Source organism: Orycteropus afer, unplaced genomic scaffold (genome assembly GCF_000298275.1).
Source record: "Orycteropus afer afer isolate SDZICR_OR568_19922 unplaced genomic scaffold, OryAfe1.0 scaffold00033, whole genome shotgun sequence".
NCBI classification, from domain to species: domain Eukaryota; kingdom Metazoa; phylum Chordata; class Mammalia; order Tubulidentata; family Orycteropodidae; genus Orycteropus; species Orycteropus afer.
In genome coordinates, this window is record NW_006921620.1 from 12,896,875 (window position 1) to 12,921,164 (window position 24,290).

The 24,290-nt window shown below is 37.1% G+C and overlaps 1 protein-coding gene across 1 annotated transcript in view; it reads left to right on the top strand.

Moving 5' to 3' along the window:
- SNX7 (sorting nexin 7) overlaps positions 1 to 24,290 on the top strand; it is a 207,777-nt gene that overhangs the window by 52,152 nt on the left and 131,335 nt on the right. The window contains exons 2-5 of the mRNA XM_007936086.2: positions 14,977 to 15,159; positions 17,787 to 17,897; positions 18,232 to 18,396; positions 20,650 to 20,848. Coding sequence (XP_007934277.1) covers positions 14,977 to 15,159; positions 17,787 to 17,897; positions 18,232 to 18,396; positions 20,650 to 20,848 — 658 coding nt within the window. The remainder of the gene's footprint in view (positions 1 to 14,976; positions 15,160 to 17,786; positions 17,898 to 18,231; positions 18,397 to 20,649; positions 20,849 to 24,290) is intronic.

The window sequence follows — 24,290 nt, forward strand, 5'->3', positions numbered from 1 at the left end:
ATCTTCTCAAACACTTTATTTTCCTCAGTTATTCATTTCCAAATGTAAATCTTTTTAAGTATTGTCAGTATATTTTCTTTGCTTTTTTTGAAGTGAATATAAAACACTTTGGATAGTCAGTTTTATTGAAATTTTAAGAATGTTTTTGAGTGATTCATAGTAATTTAAATCTTTCCACTGAAATCTTGGATGTTGCTAAATTTTAGCCTGTAATTTTCTTCCTTTGCTAGATGGTGAAGCATATTTTTATGACACCACACTACACTCATTGGAATTGTGAGCCTTTGTAAATTCATGCAGCTCTGTCCCCACTCTACAAAAGGATGCATTTTAATCAGAAGAAGTAGAATACAAAATTATGTAGTAAAAGGAGTGGGCTGTGGCATGTTAGGAGTGAGTACAAAGAATCCCAAAGCACATAGTGGTATGCAATGTCAGTAAAAATTAAAGTACATATTGCCTATCAAATTAAAATTTGTTAGCTTTTTTTTTAAAAAAAAATTTAAGGTGGAAAACTACTGTTTATGTGAAATGGTTATTGAGAAAGATTTTTGCATGTGCTGGTTGTATACTTATTTGTTGTTATTGTTGTTGTTACGTGCCGTCAAGTCAGACCCAACTCATAGCGACCCCTCCTTGGGTTTCCGAGGCAGTATCACTACGGAAGTAGATTGCCTCGTCTTCCTTCCGAGCAGTGGCTTTGGAAGCTCTAAATTCTGAATTTTAATGGCTGTTTAGTACTCCATTATAGTAGCATTCTATAATTTATTTTGACAATCTCATTTTTGTGTAATTCCATATGTATTTTTTAAATTTTCTATTCAACTATGCAACTATGTGAGTTAAAGGAAAAAAAATCAAAAACAAATGTAATTCAAGGTCTTCTGCAAGATATTCCTAGATACTTTTTTTTTTAAATTTATCATAGTAGTTATTCTGTCTCTGAACACATCGTGTACATCCTTGACTATAAAACTTAACATTTTTCTCTGATTAAAAGATTATGTGTATTTTAGAATATTTGGGAAAAGGAACTCACAGAAAAATAATAAATTTAAAAGTAATCCTGACACCAGGAATAACTTCTGTTAACATTTTCCTGTATAGTTTCTAAGTTCATTTTCTTTCTCTCTCTCTCATCTTCCCTAACTCCTCTCCCATGCACATAAAGAATCTTGTACAACTGTTTTATAGCCCTCTGTTTTCTTTCAATATATAATGACCCTTTTCCAAGTTGATGTGTATTCTTCTAAATCATTACTTTCAATCACTTTACTGTATTTTATCATATGAATAGTCTTTATTATACTGTATCATAGGACTATACCACAATTTGACTAAACTTGCTGTGAGACGTTTATTGCTTCTATATTTTTGTGTGTCTGGTTAACTTAACTGGAATTGTCTTCTATCCCATGGTCCAAATCATGCCTAAATGCTTTTCTTTTCATAGATCTTTTTGTGATGAAAACAACCTGTATCTTCTTAATGAAAACAACTATTGTTCTGATGTGGTCGTTTAGTATGTCCTATATAATATCTTGGGAGCTCTGGTAGCATAGCGCCTCAGGCACTGGACTGCTAACCAGAAGGCTGGTGGTGCACACCCACCAGCCACTCCTCAGAAGGAAGGTTGGGCAATCTACTTCCTAGAAAACCCAAGGAGGGGTCGCTATGAGTCGAGTTTGACTTGACGGTATATAATGACAACAACATATAATACCTCTTCTATTATTACATTGAAGGCTTACTGAATATTTTATTAACAGTTCTCTAAACTGCCTAAGGCACTTGACTGCTAACCAGAAGGCTGGCTGTTCAAACCCACCAGCCACTCCTCGGAAGGAAGGTTGGGCATTCCTACTTCCGTAGTGATACTGCCTCGGAAACCCAAGGAGGGGTCGCTATGAGTCAGGGCCGACTCGATGGCAAATAACAACAACAACAACAAACTTTTTTAAGGAAAGAGTGTTTAAAACAATGTTCTGGATGTTGTTGGTGCTTGAAAAGAATTTAAGTTGATTTGTTGTTGTGAGGGTAAAACTATCCATATTATGATTTCATCTTTTCTTTTTTATTCATAGTAGAAAAAACAAGTGCATTTTCTGGAAACAACAGAATTTGCTATATTTTACTATATTAAATCATTTGGAGTTTGTATCATTTTAGCCATTGAGCAAGAAGAGGTTTTGGAGTCAATCTAATCCAGTGCTTTAACTTTACCTAAAAAGGCTAAAATTAACCAGGTTACTTTGTGGTTAGTTAATGGCAAGAGATAGAACTAGAACCCAATTTTAATCTCACAATGACTTTCCTGCTCAGGACTGGTCAGCTTTGTTGCTAAGCTAAAATGACCTTTGTTGCAGATTTCATCTCCAAATGTTCAGTTAATGTTAGTATTTTTCATAACAGGCAGGAATTTTTATTCTAATTTCTAGATCCTTACTTTTGGTAAAAATGGGATCTAAAAGAGTATGGTGCAGTGGATTACTTGGTATGGCTGTGCTAGCCATGGTCTTTGTGACTTCACCCAGATTCCTGGGTGGAACTATGCAAATGTAAGGTGATTGTAGCCCACCAAGGGGATTGGATAGCTTGTTAAGAATGTAAATAAGATACATGGTACCCTTGTGAGAGTTGTTCTTAGGTGTTGTAGAGTTGGCTCCAACTCACAGCGACCCTGTATGTGCAACAGAATGCCTGGTCATGCACCTTCTTTACAGTCCTTGCTATACCTAAGCCCATTGTTCCAGTCACTCTGTCAATCCATCTCACTGAGAGGCTTCTCCTTTTTTTGCTAACCCTCCACTTTACCACTGGTGGTGTAGGGCCTAAGGCATTTGACTGCTAACCAGAAGGCTGGAGATTCAAACACATAAGCCACTTCATGGAAGGAAGATTGGATAATCTACTTCCATAGAGAGACCACCTTAACCCAAGGAGGGGTTGCTACCAAACATGATATCCTTCTCCAAGGAATGGTCCCTTCTGACAACATGACTGAAGTGAGATGAAGTGTGGCCAGTTTCACTTCCAAGGAGCATTCTGGCTGCACTTCTTCCAGGACAGATTTATTCATTCTTCTGGCAATCCTTACTGTTTTCAGTATTCTTTGCCAGCACCACAAATCAAAAGCATCAATTCTTCTTTGGTCTTCCTTATTAATTATCTAGCTTTCACATGTGTATGAGACAATTGAAAATACCGTGGCATAAGTTAGGCATACCTTAGTCTTCAGAGAGACATCTTTGCTCTTCAGCACTTTAAAGAGGTCATTTGCAGTAGATTTGCCCAGTGTCATAGGACATCTCATTTCTTGACTGCTGCCTCCATGCGTATTGATTGTGGATCCAAATAATATGAAATCTTTGACAACTTTTATCATGATGCTGCATATTGGTCCATTTGTAAGGTTTTCATTTTCTTTATGTTGAAGTATAATCCATACTTCAGACTATAGTCTTTAAACTTCATCAGAAGTGCTTCAAGTCATCCTCGCTTTCAGCCAGCAAAGTTGTGTCATCTGTGTATTGTAGGTTGTTAATAAGCCTTCCTCCAAACCTGATCCCATGTTCTTCTTCATATAGTCCAACTTCTCGGATTATGTGCTCAGCATAGAGATTGAATAAGTATGGTGGAAGGATACAACCCTGGCACACTTGCTTCCTGATTTTAAACCATGCTGTATCCCCTTGTACTGTTTGAATGACAGCCTCCTGCTCTATGTACATGTTCCTCATGAGCACAATGAAGTGTTCTGGAATTCTCGTTCTTCTCACTGTAGTCCATAATTTGTTATGATCCACATAGTTAAATGCTTTTCGATAGTCGATAAAATGTGAGTAAACATTTTTCTGGTATTCTTAGCTTTCAGCCAAGATCCATCTGACATAAGCAATGATATCCCTCATTCCACGTCCTCTTCTGAATCCATGTTACATTTCTGGAAGTTCCCTGTCAATATACTGTTTTTGAATTATCTTTAGCAAAATTTTATTTGTGTGTGATATTGATATTGTTCAATAATTCCCACATTATGTTGGATTACCTTTCTTTGAAATGGGTACAAATATCAATCTCCTCCAGTCAGTTAGGCAGGTAGCCATCTTACAAATTTCTTGGTATAGAAGAATGAGTAAGTGTCTCCAGCAAGGCATCTGTTTGTTGAAACATCTCAGTGGATATTCTGTCAATTCCTGGAGCCTTGTTTTTCATCAGTTCCTTCAGTGCAGCCTCAATTTCTTCCTTCAATACCATTGGTTCTTGATCACATGCCACCTCTTGAAATAGACGAACATCGACCAATTCTTTTTGGTACACTGACTCTGTGTATTCCATCCATCTTCTTCTTTTTAAAAATTTTATTCTGATTTGGGTGAAAGTTTACAGAGCAAATTCATCATCATACAGTAGTTTGTATACACTTTGTCTCATGACATTGAATGTAATCTCCCACAATGCAACAGTTCTCCTCCCACTTCCTCCCCATAGCCACCTCTTCCCCATGTCCTTGCCTCCCATGCACTCCTGGCCCCCGAGCTGTGTCCCTGTGCATACACAGCCATTCTATTCTCCCATGATTGATCTCTCCAAGGAGTGTATCTGCTGTTGTTAAATGCTGTCTAGTTGGACCTGACTCATAGCGACCCCTCCTTGGGTTTCCGAGGCAGTATCACATTATGGAAGTAGATTGCCCAACCTTCTGTCTGAGGAGTGTAGCTGGTGGGTTTGAACCTCCAGCCTTCTGGTTAGCAGTCAAGTGCCTTAGGCACTATGCTACCAAACCTCCCAGGAATGTATCTACCTAATGTCAATGTTCACCTCATATGCCTGTCTTTTGTTTGGCTGAAAGCCACAGGAATGGGTTGAGTTCCAGACCTGAAGGGGAGCTAGGGCCCATAGTCTCAGGGGTTCCATCAGGTTCGATCAGACCAGCAAACCTAGTCCCCCCCCCTTTTTGTTTTAAATGATTTTGAGTTTTGTTTCACTTTGTTCTCCTGCTCTATCCACGATCTCCTACATAGATCCCCCTCTGAGTGGTTGACAGTGGTAGCCGGGCACCATCTAGTTCTTCTGGTCTCATAGTCGTATAGGCTGAGATCACATGGTTCGCAACTTGAGGCTTGAATTTTTTCTTCAGTTATTTCAGCTTAATAAATGCTGAGCATGTTCTTCTCTTTTGGTTTTCTAACTCCAAGTCTTTTCACATTTCATGATAATAATTGATTTTGTGTTTTCGAGCCACTCTTTGAAATCTACTGTTCAGCTCTTTTATCTTGTCATTTCTTCCATTTGCTTTAGCTATTCTCTGTTCAAGAGCAAGTTTTAGAGTCTCTTCTGATACCCATTTTGGTCCTTTTTTCCTTTTCTGTGTTGTTAATGACCTTTTGCTTTCTTTATGTATGGTGTTCTTGATGTCATTCCACAATTTTTCTGGTTTTTGTTCATTGATGTTCCGTGCATCAAACCTTTTCTTTAGATGGTCTCTACATTTAGGTGGGGTATAATCAAGATCATATTTTGGCTCTTGTGGACTTGTTTTAATTATCTTCAGCTTCAACTGAACCTGCATATGAGCAATTGATAGTCTGTTCTACACTCAGCTCCTGGCCTTGTTTTGGCTGAAGATAATTGAGCTTCTCCATCTCCTCTTTCCACAAAATTGCAAAGTTCTGTCATGCAATATCCAGCGTCATTTCTGTCACCATGGCCATATTTTTTAGCTACCAGTGACTCTTCTTTGTTTCCAACTTTCACATTCCATTCACCAATAATAATCGATAAATTTGATTGCATGTGTGGTCAATTTCAGATTGCAGAAGTTGGTAAAAATCTTTAATTTCCTTGTCTTTGAGTTTAGTGTTTGGTGTGCAACTTTGAATAATAGTAGTAATAATTGATCTTCCTTGTAGGCCTGTACCTCTCAGATCAGAAGTCACTCAAAATATGACTAAGGAAGAGCTGTCTTCTCAAAGTAGAATCTGACTTAATGATGTGGACAGAGTAAAGCTTTAGGGACCTCTGTTTCCTGATATGGCACAATTCAGAATGGAAAGAAAAGCTGCAAACATACATTAATAAAAAAAAATATGGACTGTATCAGACAATGTTATGGATATTATCTTATCACTGACAGCACTGTACTTCAGGATTGATCTTGAAACATTTTTTGTGATGATGAATGCCATGCCACTCCTTTACAATTTGTCATGCGTGGCATAGTAGATCATATGATTCTCTGATTCAAAATGGCCCAAAGAAGTACATTTCATCTCATTAATGCCTAAGATACCAATCTTTATGCATTCCATTTCATTTTTGACAATTATCAATTTTCCTACATTCGTACTTTGTACATTCCATGTTCTTCTTACTAATGGATGTTTGCAGCTTTTCTTCCCATTTTGAATTGTGCCACATCAGCAAACAGAGGTCCCTAAAGCTTTACTCCATCCACATCATTAATTTAGACTCTACTTTGAGAAGGCAGCTCTTTCTCAGTCATATTTTGAGTGACTTCTGATCTGAAAGGCTCATTTTCTGGCATTATATCAGACAGTGTTTTAGGGATATTCGTAATATTTTCTAGTAGTATATGAGACTGTTTAACTACTATTCATATAGTTTTCACTGGCCAGTTCTTTGAGAAATGGATGGCTTCTTCCTTCTTCCAAGTCTGTCTTAGTCTGGGAGCTCTGCTGAAACTTGTCCACCATAGGTGACCCTGTTGGTATCTGAAATACCAGTGACATAGCTTCTAGCCTCACAGCAACATGCAACCCACCACAGTATGACAAACTGAAAGATGAGTGGTAGCTTGTGGGTATGGGACAATGAAAATAAGGCATATGGAACTCTAATGTGGGGACTGGTCAGTTTTGTAATTCTGCTAGGCTTAAAGTAAGCCATTGTAGAGGCAGAAGAGTGTATTTAATTGCCATAAAGAGAGAACAGCTGGAGGTGAAGTGGAGCAGACGTGGAGTAGAGTGTGTCCTTGGACTTGAGATCCCTGTCCTGGACCTCCTTCGCAGAAATTGACAGAGAGATGGTAAAGAGACAGATGCAGTAGAACAAGGAGGCACAAGACCGAATGGTGGGCTTGCCAGGCCACAGAGTGAGGGAAGTGAGTATCTTTGGACAGAAGCCTTACTGATGGAGTGGGGTGTACGTAGGTGCCCTATTGGCAGAGCTCAAAGAGTTTTTGTAACACTTGCCAGAGCAAGGCAGAGGCCAGGGGCGAAAGAGAGGCATACCTGAGGGTGTTATGGCTGAGGGGAGGCTGTCTTGATGGAAGAATTGTATCCTGAGTGTTCCTGAACTTGAATTATAACCTGTTATTTCCCTAATAAAGCCCATAATCATGACTATTGTCTGTGTTCTGTGTGGCCTTGGAACAAATTATCGAACCCAGCAGAGAAGTAGTGAGTGCTGCAGGAGGGAGAGCTGGTATCAGAATTGGTAAAAAGGCTAGAGGGTAGTGGCATGTCTGGTCTTGTAGGAATAAGCCTTGGGTGATTCTCTCTCCCCCTTGTGAAGTTAGAGGAGGTCAGAAGATGCCATCCCCATGCCCTTTGTGCAAAGAGAAATATAGAGTTGAAGAATAAATCTAGAGAGGAGTTCTTCTCTGACACACTTGAGGTCACCATGAGTTGGAATCAACTTGATGGTTGGCAGCTTTTGTAGTGCAAATGGTTAATGCACTCATTTGGTAACCAGATGGTTGGAGGTTTGAATCTATCCATAAGTGCCTTGGAAGAAAGGCCTTGTGATCTATGTCCAAAAAATCAACCATTGGAAAACTGTGGGGTTGGCATTGACACACATGTGGTTGCCATGAGTAGGAATCAATTTGAGTGCACCTGTTTTGTTTTTACTATTGCAGAAATAACTCAGATGTCCTTTTGATACTGTTTTATTTTTGCATACAAAAAAAAAAAAAAAAAAAGCCTACTGCCATTGAGTCGTTCCAACTCATCTCAACCCTATGGGACAGAATAAAACTGCCCGATAGTGTTTCCAAGGCTGTAAATATGGAAGCAGACTGACTCATCTTTCTCCCATTATGTGGCCAGTGGGTTCAAACAGCCAACTTTGGTTGATAACCAAATGCTTTAACCATTGTGCCACCAGAGCTTCGTATCTTTTCACATTGCTGTTAGGTGCTGTCAAGTTGGTTTTGACCATAGCAACCCTGTGTACAACAGAGGAAAACACTGACCAGTCCTGCACGCTGCTCACAATCGTTGCCATGCCAAGTGTCATTCCATCTTGAGAGTCTTCCCCTTTTTTTGCTCACCCTCCACTTTACCAAGCATGATATCCTTCTCCAGAGACTGAGCTCTTCTGACAACTTGACCAAAGTACCGAAAATGAAGTCTGGCCATTTTTGCTTTTAAATAGCATTCTGTGTGTACTTCCTCCAAGATAATTCAAATGTATTAATTCTTCTGAAGTCCTTCTCATTCATTGTCCAGCTATCTCATGCATATGAGGCTATTGAAAATATCATGGCTTGGGTCAGGCACACCTCAGTTTTCCAAGTGACATCTTTACTCTTTAACACTTTAAAGAAGTCTCTTGAAGCAGATTTGCCCAATGTAATATGTCATTTGATTTCTTGACTGCTATTTACCTGGGTGTTGATTGTGGCTCAAATAAAATGAAATCCTTGACAATTTTAATATTTTCTCCATTAATCGTGATGTTGCTTTTGTTCCAATTGTGAGGATTTTGGTTTTCTTTATGTTGATGTGTAATCCATACTGAAGGCTGTGTAGTCTTTGATATTCATCAGTAAGTGCTTCAGATCTTCTTTATTTTCAGCAAGCAAGGGTATGTCATCTGCATATTTTAGGTTATTAATGAGTCTTCCTCCAGTCCTTATGCCTCCTTCTTCATATAGTCTAGCTTCTTGGATTTACCAGAGCAAGGCCAGAGGCCGATTGCGTACGAAACCAAACCTATTGCCATTGAGTTAATCCTGACTCATAGCAATCCTCTAAGACAGAGTAGAACTTCTCCATAGGGTTACCAAGGCTGTAAATCTGTATAGAAGCAGACTGCCTCATCTTTCTCCCATAGAGTGGCTGGTGGGTTCAAACCACTGACCTTTTTAGGTTAGCGACTGACTACCTTAGCCACTGCACCATCAGAACTCCTCATCAATTACTCATATGCAGGTTTAAATTGAAATTATCTTTGCATATGAAGTGTCATTTATACTTTTAATCATGTATATTGTTCTTTTACTTTTCAAAAAGAATGTAACCTTTCCCTTCCCATTCTTTCTTTCTTTCTTTTTTTTTTTTTAAGAAAAAAAAAAAAAATCTATTGAAGGTGACTTGAGGAGTTGACCAATGTTTGATTACTGGGATTGGGGCTGCAGAAGTATCCAACATGATTGGGATTGAGAATGAAGATGCCTTGGGTGAAGTGGTCAGAGTTGAGACAGCAGCTTCTGTGGTTGGGAGGTTGACTACATACAGAAGAATTGAGCAAATAATACATCCAGCATAATGAGAGCTAGGTTTCTCACTATTGGCCAAAGGAGTTATAAATATGGAAATTGGGAAGACTAGAATAAGCCATGTGGTGCCAGGTTAGAATTGGGGGTTATGGGTGTGAACTCATGATAATTAGTATCCACTTCCATTTTTGTGAAGGTGGTGGCATAGTTGTTAATGCTTTTGGCTGCTAACCAGAAGGCTAGTAGGTTTGAATCCACCAGCCACTTTGCAGAAGAAAGATGAGGTGGTGTGCTTCTGTAAATATTTACAGCCTTGGAAACCTTATGGCGAAGTTCTGCTCTGTCCTATAGGTTCGCTGTGAGTCGGAGTCAACTTGATTGTATTGGGTTTGTGTTTCTTTGGTTTGGTCAATTTTTTGTTAATATCTAGATCTTGATACATGTATGTATATTATACGTCCATTTCCCAGCTCTCCACTCTCCTCTAAAGCACCAGGGCTGTTTTGGAGAAATGCCTAATTCCTCAGACAGGGAATGTACAAGATGAATGTGAAACTTCCTGTTTTGCCAGAAAGTAAAGAAGTGCTCAAGGAATGATGAGACTATATCAAAAGGTTAGCATGTGCACCAGCTTGAAGGGACTGTCACCAACCAAATTCAGAACAGTTTGAATGTTGGAATGAGTATGTGATATTAATGGATTATAATCCAGAGAATAAAATAAAAGATCCATGAGTCTATACTGATAAAATTAAATGCATGGATAAATAATATTCTTCATCCTCTTTAGGATGCTTACTGATTAAATATCGAAATTGAAAAACTGCTATATAAAAATAGCAATATATTATTTTGAAATAAGGACAATAACAAGAAAAAAAAACAACTAAAAGAGTTGTGATTTGCTTCTGAGGAACATGAACTGGTACTGACAATATTGGAGCAGGGAGTGCTGCCTTTTCAGGAAAATTTGTTTCATGCATTGTAGAATGATTGCAGATTTTAAAGCTACAAATATTAAAAACAAAAATTTATTGTGATTTGGCTGAAGGTTACAGAGAAAATTAATTTTCCATATTTTGTTTCATGACATTGACTACAGTTCCCCACAATGTAACAGCTCTCTTCCCACTTTCTCCCTGTGGTTACTTCTTTCCTGTGTCCTTTCCTATGCATTCCTGCCCCCTGAGCTATCTCCTTTTGCAAGTACTGCCCTTCTGTTCTCTCATGATTAATCATTCTAAGGAGTGTGTCTCCCTGATGTAACTGTTCACCCTATATCCTATCTATTTATTTGTCTGGAAGCCATGGGAGTAAGTTCAATTCCAGACCTGAAGGGTAACTAGAGGCCATAGCCTCAGGTATCTTATCAGGATCTATCATTCCAGTAAACCTGGCCTTTCTTTCTTTTTTTAATACATTTTATTGACATATAATTTATATACAGTGAAATACATAAAACTAAAGAGACATGCATGGGTCAGTGCATTTTTTTTTAAATAGTGTTCCCTCCCTACCCCTTCAACCCTGGTAACCAACAGAGAAAGTTTCCTTCCATATATAAACCTTTCCTTGACTTTTTACAATAAAGAACTAATACTATATTTGTCCTTCTGTGCTTGATTTATTTCACACAGCTCTTTTTTTTTCTCCAATGAATTTGAGTTTTGTTCCACATTGTTCTCCCACTCTAACCAGGATCTCCTGCACTGATCCCTTTCCAAGTGGTTGACAGTGGTAGCTAGTTCTTCTGGTCTCATGGTCGTATAGGCTGAGGTTTTCATGGTCCACTAGTCCCTTGAACTGCTTGTTTCCACATATCTTTGGTTTTCTTCATTCTTCTTTGCTCTGGATGACTAGAAAACTGTTGTTGCATCTAAATGTCTGCTTGCAAGCTTTTAAGACCACACTCACTACTTGCCAAAATAGGTTATAAAACAATGTTTTTGTGTAAAAGCTATAAACATTTTATATTGAAATAATTTCAGAGTTGGAGAGAATTTGCCAAATTACAAAGTACCATTCCTCAATTGATACCATTTTACCACCACTGCTTTCTTTGCATGTAAATTGAGAATAAGTTGGACACATGATAACTCCTTACTAGTAAATAGTCCTGTCTGTATTTTGTAAAGGCAAGGATACTACCCTAAATAACTAAAGTACAGATAGCCAAATTAGGAAATTGACATTGATGTAATACTACAGTCCATAGATCCATTCAAAACCCTCCAGTTATCCCAATAATCCTTTAGAGACCAAAACCAAACCAAACTCATGGCAATCAAGTAGATTCTGACTCATAGTGATCCCCATTGGGTTTCCAAGGCTGTAAATCTTTACAGAAGCAGACCACACTATCTTTCTTCCATGATGTGGCTGGTAGGTTTGAACCACTGATCTTTTGGTTACGAGCCAAATGCTTTAACCACCAGAGCTCCTTAATTCTTTAGAGAGACAGGAAAAAAAAACACATTCTGGTACAAAGAAGTGTATCAATAAATGGGTTACATCAAGCTAGTGTGTCTCTTTGGTCTTCCTCAGTCTGGTACATTTCCTCATCCTTTCTCCATAATGTTCACAATTTTGAGCTATTTTATAGGAATTATCATCTCCTCTCAGCCATATACATTTCTCCTATCATCTTAATAAAATTATATTAGCATTTTAAATTACATCCAGGATTCAGAACAATTTATTGTTATTCACAACCAGTTCATATAGTGAAAGAGATTACATTTTTGTGCATGTACAGTCCATGCCCCCCCCCCCGGGAGTTCAGAATTAATGTAGTCATACTCTCTTTTTTCTGCCCCTTCTCTTTCTCCTTCCTTCTCTGTATGCTAGTTTCCCCCTTTCTTCCTCTTCCTTTTCCTACCCTCTTTCTTCCTCTCTTGCTTTCTTTTTCCTTTCATTTCTTTCTACCAATTATAATTCATATCCAAAATTTAACAGAAGTGTGCTTTCTCATTATGTTTAAACACATCAGGTATTTACTAGTTTGCTTCATTCTCTTCCTTCTCCTTCTCTTCCTCCTCCTCTTCTTTTTCTTTTTCTTTTTCTCCCTCCCTCACTTTCGCCTTCCTCTTTTCCTTTGTTTTGATCCTTTTTACCTCTCTGTCTCCCTGGACACACTATCTCTCCAATCTAGTTTGTATAGATGATCTGCTACAAACTGTCACATGATGACTTCCTTTCCCTATAATCCAGAGAATTCCCTTTACTTCTCTATTTTATTGGATGTCCTGTTTTTAAATCCTATTTCTTCTTTCTTGGTGTATGACCTTATTTTGGAGAAGTGAAGAAGCTTCCAGAGGACAAGTACATGAGATGTTAGTTTTTGAAATCTCACATATCTGAAATGGCTTTATTGTACTTGCACACTTGAATGACAATTTTCTTGGCTATAGAATTCTAGGTGGAAAATATTTTTTCTCAAATTTTGAAGATATTAATTTATTGTCATTTAGATTCCAATATTGCTATTGAGAAATCTGATGCCATTCTGATATCTAAGATTTCTATTGTATTTTACCTATTTTTCTCTCTGAAAGCTGTTAAGATTTTTTCTTTTCCTTTAACTTCTGTTATTCTGAAATGTCAAGTGATGGACATTGCTAGGAGTGCTACCCACCCCACCACTGCCCATTCATTCTGACAGGGCCTTAACAGACTCTATCAATCTGGAAACACTTCAAGGAAATCTTCCTATATTATTGCTTCAATATTTTCCTCTTAGGAGCTCTGGTGGCATAATGCCTAAGGCATTTGACTGCTAAGCAGAAGGCTGGCAGTTCAAACTCACCAGCCACTCCTCGGAAGGAAGACTGGGCAATCTACTTCTGTAATGATACTGCCTCAGAAACCCAAGGAGAGGTTGCTATGAGTTGGAACAGACTCGATGGTGGTAAAAAAACATTTCCTGTTTTCTGAAATTCCTTTTATTCAAGCTCTGTCTACCTGGATCCTTTAATTTTTTAAAAAATCTGTTCTCTCTTATTTCCTGTTTCTTGTTCTTTTGGTTAGACTTAGTGGGAGAGTTTACAAGTTTTTTCTTTCAAACTTTCTTTTGTAGTTTTTTTTTTTTTTTTAATCTAGATAACATATTTTGATTTCCATGAGCCTCTTTTGTTGTTAATTTCTGGGTGTTTTTTATTTTTATTTTCTAATAATGCCATGTTCTTGTTTATAGATTTAATATCTCTGATTTTTTTTTTTTTTTTGCTTTTAACATTCTGCTCTATTTGCTTCGTCTGCTTCCTCTGCTATTTTTATTTTTATTTGTTTGTGACTGTCATTTTAAAGGCCTTCCTTATGTTTGGTTATTCCTACACATGGGACTGAAAAGCTGAGTAGACATTCTGCATGCATGGTAGGACTCCACTGTAGGGTGATTATGCAGAACTTATTCTTCCCAAAACAAAACCACTGCCATAGAGTTGATTCTGACTCCTGGCTAATTCAGTAAGGGACTCGAACTCTCAGTTTTCTCTTGACTTAGTCCGCAAAGAGGAAACCTCCAAACCACTGTTTGGAGTTTTGCCCTTTATTACCAACATTGTTGGGGACAAGTAAGAAATGAGGGTTGAATGTGTTTCCATCTAGTATGTGGGACTTTTCATTTGATACCTGTAGTTTCATAAGACCTCTCATTTCATCTTACCTGGTACCCTTGAGTACAGAGATCTTCTGCAAAGTAAAATCCAGGTTTCTGCCAAATGGTGATGGGAAGTCACCTAATTACATGTAGTAGTTGAGGCAATCCAAGATTCTCTTTCATTTTGTTAGATTTTCAACACAATCCTTCCGATTTTAGCTCTCCTAGTACCTATGCGTCGGGGCCGACTCGACGGCACATAACAACAACAACAACAGTACCTCTAAGGACCTCTGGTGGCATAGTGCCTAAGGCATTTGACTGCTAACCAGAAGGTTGGCGGTTCAAACCTACCAGCCACTCTGCAGAAGGAAGACTGGGCAATCTACTTTCATAAAGATTTACCTCCTTGGAAACCCAAAGGGGGTCACTAAGAGTAGGAATCAACTCAGTGACAGTGGGTTTGATTTTTTTTTTGAGTACCTCTACCTGTACAGACTCCTGGAGCTTCTAATTCCTGAGCCTTTCTGGGATTCTCAACCAAATGTGCTTGCTTCTTTGTAGTTTACCATTCTTAGTTTTATCTTTCTCTGAACTGTTATTTTACTTACTGCTTGCAGTCATATCCAGTTTCCAAAAAAGTAGTTGACATACCTTGTTTGCTATAGTCTCTTCTTTTTATCCTTAAATAATACTTTGTGTTTTTGTTTGTTTGATTCTTTACTGTCACTTTTGGAGTGAGAATTAAAGAGGGAGCAGAGATAAACATACATGTTCAATATACCATTTTTAACCAGAAATCTAGCTATTCTTTTTATCCATGACATATTAGTATTGTTGGTGGCTAAAGAGATAGGATTTTAACTATATTTTTTATTGATGTTAAATTTTGAATGTTTTTTTTTTTCATTAGGATGCCTCATTGATGGACATGAATTCCTTCAGCCCTATGATGCCAACATCCCCTTTATCAATGATAAACCAAATCAAATTTGAAGATGAGCCTGATTTGAAGGATCTCTTCATTACAGTTGATGAACCTGAAAGCCATGTTACTACCATTGAAACTTTTGTTACTTACAGGATTATTACTAAGGTAAAGGTTTAATGGACTTTTTCTTGAACATAGCAACTCTCTTTGAACTATTGAAATTACTTCTTGACTTTATAACTTTCCACGTTAGAGAATCTTAGCTGAACTGAACTTATGCTTTCAGTCATTTTGATAAGACTGAATCTTATCTGGCCTTTATTTATAAGTTATAATATTTTGTTTTTGAAGCTCACCTTAGCCCCATGTGGTTTATAAATGGCAAAGTAAACCTCTTTTGTTGCTGAATAATTTCTGGACTGTCTTCAAATGTCCCTTCCATGCTGCTGCTAGTAATGTTTCAATATTTCTTAAAAACTTAGAAATCTGATCTCTTCACTCAAATGCTTAAAATTTCCCTTGCCTTCTCTTTTCCAGTAGAACAAAATGCACACTCCTTTGTATGATATTTATAAAGAGCTGCTCAGTCTGGAGCCAAGCTACCATATACAACTCATCTCTCACTCTTCACATTTCATACCTTGTTCTCTACTCTTGTGGAACTACTTCTGTTGTCTTAGTATTCTAGGGTATTTATTGCTGTCATGACTTTGGACATGCTTTTCCTTCTATCTGGTGTGTCCATCCCCTTCTTAGACAGAAGAACTCCTATTTATTTTTCTAGAAAAAACACAACATATTACTACTTGGCCAGTGCGGTGTAGTAAATTACATAGTATGGCTTTTTTAGCCATAGGTCTCTGTAAACTCCAGGGTGGAATTTGCTGTGAGCAACTGAGTAGCTCTTGATTGGTAAAGTGATCCACCTGGGGTATTTCTGTTGCGAGTGGCAGGAAGCAATTTTCTAGGAAGTTTGCTCTCTCTCAGGTGTATAGAATTCTGATGTTGGGATTGGTTAGTTTGGCCACTCCGCTAGGCTTAAAAGGAGCCCTCCTACAGGCAGAAAAGAGTCTCTCTGACTCTGAGAAAGACGTGCTACTGAGAGACATGCACTCCTGAGATACACGCAGCTGAGAGAGAGATGCAAGAGACAAACGCTGTTGCGAGGGAGACTGCTGGCTGCTAAGTGAGATGGCTGGCTGTGACATACTGAGTCCATTTCTGAACTGTTGTTTCCCTAATAAACACCACAATCTGTGAGTTCTGTGTGGTCACTGCAGCAAATTATCAAACCCAGTAGAGGGGTGGCGGGTGCTGCTGGAGGAATAGTTGGTGTCAGGGTTGATGAAAGGGCTGGAGGGAGGCAGTATGTTTGGCCTCGCAGGAATAGCCCTTGGGCTACCGATGATGATTCTGTTTTCCTCTTGTGGGGTTAGAGGAGGTCAGAAGATGCGGCCTCCCTGCCCCTTTGGCAGCCAGTGAAAGCTTCTCTGGTTGTTTAGTGTCTGTGACTGAACTAGTCCTCTTTTCTCTATTTTCTCATGTTTCCAACTTTACTCATAGATATAAAACATTGGAGTCAGTATAGCAGAGAAATTAAAAGCATAAGTTTAATCCTCTAAGCCTCAGATTTTTCATTGATAAAACTGAGATGATAATAGAACTTGGTAATGTATAGTTTTAAGAATTGATTCAGGACAGAGGCAGTGGTGGTTCAGTGGTAGGATTCTTGTGTTTCGTAAGAGAGACTGAGGTTCAATTCCTAGCCAGTGCACCTCATGAACAACTAACACTCATCTGTCACTGGAGGCTTTGTGTTGTTATGATAGTGAATCAAGTTTCAGCAGAAGTTTCAGACTAAGACAGACTAGGAAGAAATTTCTGGCAGTCTACTTCCAAAATAATCAGCCAGTGAAAACCTAATGGATTATAGTGGTCTGGTAATGTACATAGGGAGATTGGTAGAACTAATGGTTTGCTTGCGAAAGGTAAATGTTCTTCAGATACTGCTGGAGTTTTTATTTGGCTTGGAATTCAGGCAATAGAAGTGAGATTGAGATTTGTTCCTATGTTTTCTGCTTGCCATACACGTTGACATAGATTTTTTGGATTGTTGTGAACATATACTTTAATGTTATTGCTTAATTTTTAGGAGTTTAGCCCTACAACTCTAAGCAAAATTCCTGAGGAACAAGAAGATTTCCTTTTTTGCAACAAATATCCACTAATAACCTTTTTAAACAGTGGTAAAATCACTTTGTAAAATGTTAGAATTTTCATATACTAAAATCACATTTTAGCAAAGCAACTCAATTGAGCAAATCCCAGGGAAATGTTTTTTTTTTTTTTTTTCCGTCAGTTACATCCAGGTTATTTTCCAAACTGTAAAAGTAGGACTTTCCTCAAATCCTGAAATCTAATCATTTTGAAAATAGATATATATTTGAAACCTAAATTCAGATCACATTTGTTAGCAAGAAAAGTCATGCCAAAGATAATGGTAGTTAGAATCTTGTGGAAGGCAGATGGCTGTTATAAGACAGATTTTCCAGTGTGGATTTTAAATTTCAACGTGTTTGCTTTCTTTCTGGAAATACCGAAAAGTTTGCTTTGTTTCATGTGCCACATGAATCGATGACGGCAGCGGGGAGAAAAGTACAGGCTGGCATGTACTGAATAATTAAGTTTTATTATTTTCTTAGAGATCCATTTTTTTCAAAATGTCTAAAATAACATTAGGCAAATATCTTCTGTTGCATTGCATGTGATGTTATTCTTCCCACTTTCTTCAGACATCTCGTGGTGAATTTGACTCTAGTGAATTTGAAGTTAGAAGACGTTATCAAGATTTCCTGTGGTTGAAGGGAAAACTTGAAGAAGCACATCCCACTCTGATTATTCCTGTAAGCATATAGGTTTTTCATAGACTTGCTGCCATTTTTTCTTATGAGTCTTTTAAATGCCTAAAAACTAATCTGAGACCTTTAAATTAAGTATAGTTCATTTATTTTAGAAATATTTGTTTGTAAACTTTTCAATCTATGTATAGATTTTTAAAAGAGCTATTGTAATCTGTTTCTCAGATTTTGGTTCTAGCATTGTGAACATAAAAAATACATTTTTTTGTAGGAAATGATTAAATGCCCACTAGTCTTCCAAAAAGGAAATAAGCTGTAGACTTTCTTATAAAACTATGCAGTATAATGCTCAGACACATTTTTTTTTTTTTTGCTTTAGCCATTGCCAGAAAAGTTTATAGTGAAAGGAATGGTGGAACGCTTCAATGATGACTTCATCGAGACACGGAGAAAGGCATTGCATAAATTTTTGAACCGAATTGCTGATCATCCAACTTTAACATTTAATGAAGACTTTAAAGTTTTTCTCACTGCACAAGCTTGGGTAAAGAATTTTGATTTATATTCATATAATCCTTGCATACTTACATATATAACTGATTGTACACTTTCTCTTTTTTACCTTTATAAATCAGATTTTTGTTCCTTAAATTAAGATGGCTTTTTTTTTTTTTTTTAAAGAAGATATCCTTTGGATATAGCCCTATGTCAATTCTACATTATAACCATTACAGAAATCTCCTATCTTATCTTCCTTACATATTCATTTTTCTTTGTAGATGAAAGAAATTTTCTTTTAATGCCAGGGTGCATGTAAAGCCAATACAGATCATATACAAATATATTCTTTTATTGAGACTTTTTAAATAAGATTGGCTTAGCACTTTTCAAGTTGATATAAGATAGATAGATAGATGCATATTACTATATTTTTACTTTTCTTTCAGTTGCCTAATGCGGAGGGTCTAATTTCTAAGGAGAAAATATATATGTTCCTACTCCTTTTAATTTTCTCCTATGATGATAATAGCTTGGCAAGAAAGACAATGGATGGACAAAAGGTTACTAACAATTACTAACCAATGTTGAGTTTTGTATCTCTCAGTTCTTGCCAAAGGGGTAGATGCTAAAAAGTGGTTCATATCAATCTTGACAGATAGACCTGCTTACTCTTGGGAAACCTTTTGTGGCTAACGTAAAATGAATTTGTGACCTGGCTCCAGAACCTTAGAAGCTGTTAGAAACATTCTCTTTAGTCAACAGTTGCAGTAACAACTTGTCAGTTGTGATTTGTGCTGTCTCTGATAATGCTTACTCTGTCAGATGATGTCACAGTACTCCTGGGTGAGTATGTTGCCTGGTCAAGGATGAGATCAGTTATTATTTGCACAAAAATGATACTGACTTAGAAATAAACATGTTTATATACATTATTTTCTGTAAGAGTGTGTCAGGAAAGAAAATCTGGAGAAGGATAAACAATATTTAACAATTGGGTAAATAATACATAATATTATCTGTGAATTAATTATTCAGCGTTGTTATTTATAGATTATTTTCTTATGAGTTACTTCTCAGCTTCTCTTTGTCCCCAAATCATCTGTGTTCAAGAAGTGCTACAACTATCCTCAGAATCCCTTGTCCTCTTTTTGTTGTTATTTTTAAACATGGCCATACATCTGCAGGCTACTTTGTGTATTGTGGATCCTTTTATAGCATTTCTTTCATTCAACACATTTGTTGCTCTTTCTATAGGTTCTCGCTGAAAGAGCTAGTTACATATCTTACTAAAAATCTTATTAAACCAGACAGTGAAAGGAGTATCAAAATTTACCTTCCACTTCATTTTGTTGATAGGAGCTCTGCTTGGGACAGTGATTAAAGCATTAGGTTGCTAATCAAAAGGATGATAGTTCAAACCCACCAGCCACTCTGCTGGAGAAAGATGAGTCAGTCTGCTTCTGTAAAGATTTGTAGCCTAGGGAACCCTATGGGGTAGTTCATGAGTCGGAATCTACTCGATGGTGGTGGGTTTCATTTTGCGGAGGAGCTATGGTCATGTATTATGTATTTGTAAATGTATCCAGTGGTAGAAGATGAGAGGCTAATGCTAAATAGCAAAGTCTTTGGACTCACACTGGTGGGTTCAGATTCTTATTCTTCCACTGATTAATTCTTGGGCCTTGAGCAAATTATGTAACCTTTCTATGCCTGTTTTCTTCTGTAAAATGTGAATAATAAGATGTGCTTCACAGAGTTATTGTGAATTACATATATAAAAATATGCTTATAATGCCTGGAATATGTTAAGCTTTAAATAAATATTAGCTATTATCATGACTAAAGAATTAATGGAATTTTACATTTTTTTTTTCATGGAATAACTTAGGACCTAAGAAATCTTCCTTCAATCATTTTTCCTTTAAATTCCTGTTATAAAATATAGATTACATATTATATCATCTTCTTATCTTCTCGTATCTCCTTGAGCACTATTACCTCCATTAAACTCTGTTCTTTAGAGATGGATGCTTTAAGGAAAGACTGTATACATGTTTTACACAAGTACTTAGAAAGAGAATATTACCAAGGAGACAGACTTAGAAGAGGAATTGCACCCAAATAAAACTCATTTGCTTCAAGCTAGCATTAAAACATTTAGATACCATGCTATTAAAAAAATTATATGAATATTTTTATTATTTTTATTTTATTATTCTAATTAGATTCCTTTTGTTACTGAATCTTGGAATATTGTTGCTTGCTTCATGACAAATATTTCATTTTTTGTTTCTAGGAACTTTCTTCTTATAAGAAGCAAGGGCCTGGATTGCTAAGCCGGATGGGACAAACAGTCAGAGCTGTTGCATCCTCAATGAGAGGAGTTAAGAACCGCCCAGAGGAGTTCATGGATATGAATAACTTTATTGAAGCATTTAGCCAGAAAATAAATTTGATAGATAAAATATCTCAGAGAATTTACAAAGAAGAAAGGGGTATGTAGACTCTCTGATCTGTGATTTCAGTTTAGTTTCAGATGGACTACCAGGACAATAATTAAGTTAGAATTTCACCTTCAAAGAGAAGTTTATGCCCAGCCATGCTGTGAATTTTCTGATAAGCAAACTGTTACGAAGGTACCTATGGCTAGCCCTCATTACTTTATTCAGCTACTAGCTGTTTGTTATTGAATCTTAGAAGTAGGCATCATATGTTTAACATGGACCATATATTATGATCAAAAAAGTGGTGTTTCAAGAAAAAGGGTTTCCAAATTTCAGATGAGTTTTGAAACAATTACTCTGTCCTAGACTTCCCCAAGCATGGTAGATGGGTTTATATTTTGGAAGACAGATCTCTTTTTCTGTTTTCATCCCTATTTCATTTCTGCTTTCTATTTTTTCAGTTTATAAGTTAGATTTTACTTCATGATCATTTTTTTCTTAATTGAAAAGCAGTATAATTTTGCATTTACCTGTATTAAAAATAAGTAGATTTTTTTAGCTGAGTCAGCAAATATTTTCCTACTATAAATTGGCATTAGAGATGAGGAATTATTTAAAGACAAACAAAAACTCCTACATTAATGGCTTGTTCATCATCTCTATCCTCCACTAGAGTCTGAGGTCCATGAAGATAAGCAGGGAACAGTTTTGTTTTTAGTATCTAGTAGTAATAATACCTAGTCTACTATAAGGAGCTCTGGTGGCATAGTGCCTAAGGCACTTGACTGCTAACCAGAAGGGTTTGAACCACCAGCCACTCCTCAGAAGGAAGGTTGGACGATCTACTTCCATAGTGATACTGCCTCGGAAACCCAAGGAGGGGTAGCTATGGGTCGGGTCCAACTTGACAGCACACAGCAACAACAGTCTACTACTATAAGGAGCTCTGGTGATGTAGTATGTAAGTCATTTGGCTGCTAACCAAAAGGTTGGTGGTTTGAACCCACCAGCTACTCAGTAGAAGAAAGATGAGGCAGTTTGCTTCCGTAAAGCTGCAGCCTTGGAAACTCAGTTGGGGTCACTATGAGTCAGAATCAACTCGATGGCAGTGAGGTTTTTTTTTGTGTGTGTGTGATTTGGGTGAAGATTTACAGATGAAATATAGTGAATTGTTGTAGCTGCTTCTACTTTGCCCTTTCTCTACCTTCCATTTCCATGCATCGCATTTGAGAACGTTGGCATGTGTGGTGACAGAATATAGTTTGTTGTTATATACCGTAGAGTCGGCCCCAACTCATAGCGACCCCTCCTTGGGTTACCGAGGCAGTATCACTACAGAAGTAGATTGCATCATCTTCCTTCTGAGGAGTGGCTGGTGGGTTTGAACCACCAGCCTTCTGGTTAGCAGTCAAGTGCCTTAGGGACTATGCTTGTTTTCAGCCTTCTTAGTTTGCCCTTGCATTTACCATTTATTGTTTTTGATATCAAGTAGGTAATTCTTTTAACTAAGTTTTGTGAGTCCAATTTTGTTAAGTAGATTCTTGATGCATAGTAGGTGGTATAGCAATTTGAACAGTCCTCTGGAAACTCTTAAGAGATTTATAGAGTATCATTGACTTGTGCAAGGGAATAGTTTAAAAATCTTTAAAATCTGATAGGCTATGCGAGTAATGGAGTGCTCAGAAGGATTACTGGATTTTGTGAAAGGCTTTATAAGTTTGAACTCTTGGTAACGGAGAGTAGTAAATGGTTTTCTTATTAATGTGAACTATTAAATTTTTATGTGGGAGTGGTGGTTCAGTAGTAGAATTGCCACCTTCCATGTAGGAGTCCCAGATTGTATTCTCAGCTACTGTACTTCATGTACAGCCACCACCCATCTGTCAGTGGAGGTTTGCATATTGCTATGATGGTGAACAGATTTCAGACTAGAGTAGAGAGAAAGGCCTGGGTGATCTGCTTCTGAAAATGAGCTAGTGAAGACACTACAGCTCACAAGGTCTGGTACATAGCTAATCATGGGAATTTACATGGGACTGGGCTACATGTTGTTTCATTGTATAATGATACACATTGAGAAAATGAGAAAGGAAATAAAGTGGAAAATTTTTGATTCTAGAAATAATTGTTTAATATGATATGGAATTGCTGTGAGTTGGGGCTGACTCATTAGCAACTAACAATAACAGTGTTATATATTTGAGTGTCACCATCCCAAACTTGAGAGAGAGTCTTCTTAGTCTTTAAAATGTAAGTCCACTTGCAAAATTGTATTCAAAATGATGAAGTGGTTTCTTCTTTTTGAAAGAGTCTTATTTTAGGTAGATAGAGTGATTCGTTCATATTCATATCACAAAGAATTGGGTGATTGTAACTAGTGGGTTTTCTTTTGATGTCTTTGGGAGTACTCGTCTTATTTTCTTTTGTTTTCTTTTTTGCAGTTATTCAGCAAAATTTTATTGATCATATTATGTTACTTCTTTGTGTTAGAGATTAAAGGAGGAACAGTATGGTGCCTGTCCTTGAGCTCGCTATCTAGTTGGGGAAACAGATGTATTACAGATAAATTGCAGTGCAGTTCATTAAATGTTTGCATGAAAATGTGATTTGAGTGCTACGGAAGCACAGTGTAGAATTTTACAAAAGCTCTGCATGTAAGAATTAATATTGTACATGTATGATAATACACGTTGAGAAACTGAGAAAGGAAATAAAGTAGAAAATTTTTGATTCTAGAAATAATGGTTTAATATTGTCATTATTTAAAATAAAGGCTAAGCCTGTGCTCAGGAGAGTGGAGTTTGGAAGGATTCTAAAGGTCATTAAATCTAATATTTTCATTGGGTGACATCTAAAATTTCCTTTTTCAAAAAATTTCATTTCTTTATATTTTTCATGCATTTGAACATACAAACTTTTGAAGTTGTAATTGCTTAATTTACAGCATATGACTGATTTCAGCCACCTGTAATGAGTAGTAAGTTGATTAAACATATCATTATACCCATATGAATCCACTGCCATTGAGTTGATTCTGACCTATAGTGATTCCCACAGGGTTTCCAAGGCTGTAAATCTTTACGGAAGTAGATTGCCTTACTTTCCTCCTGTGGATCAGCTAGTAGGTTTAAACAACCAACCAATCTTCTGGTTAACAGCCGAATGCCTTACCCACTATACCATCAGAGCTCCTTACTCATATGAATATTAGACAAAGTAATTTACTATATTTATATAAATCCAAAATACTCACTGCTAATAAGTTCCCTGGAGAAAAATCTATCATTGAATGTTGATATGGTGAAAGTAAAACAAAAGTAAAAGTACTCAAATTTTAAAATGAACTTTAAATTTTGAATAAATAGCTTCTCAAACATTGAATGTTGTTGTTGTTGTTGTTTGCCATCAAGTCGACCCCGACTCATAGCGACCCCTCCTTGGGTTTCCGAGGCAGTATCACTACGGAAGTAGGATTGCCCAACCTTCCTTCCGA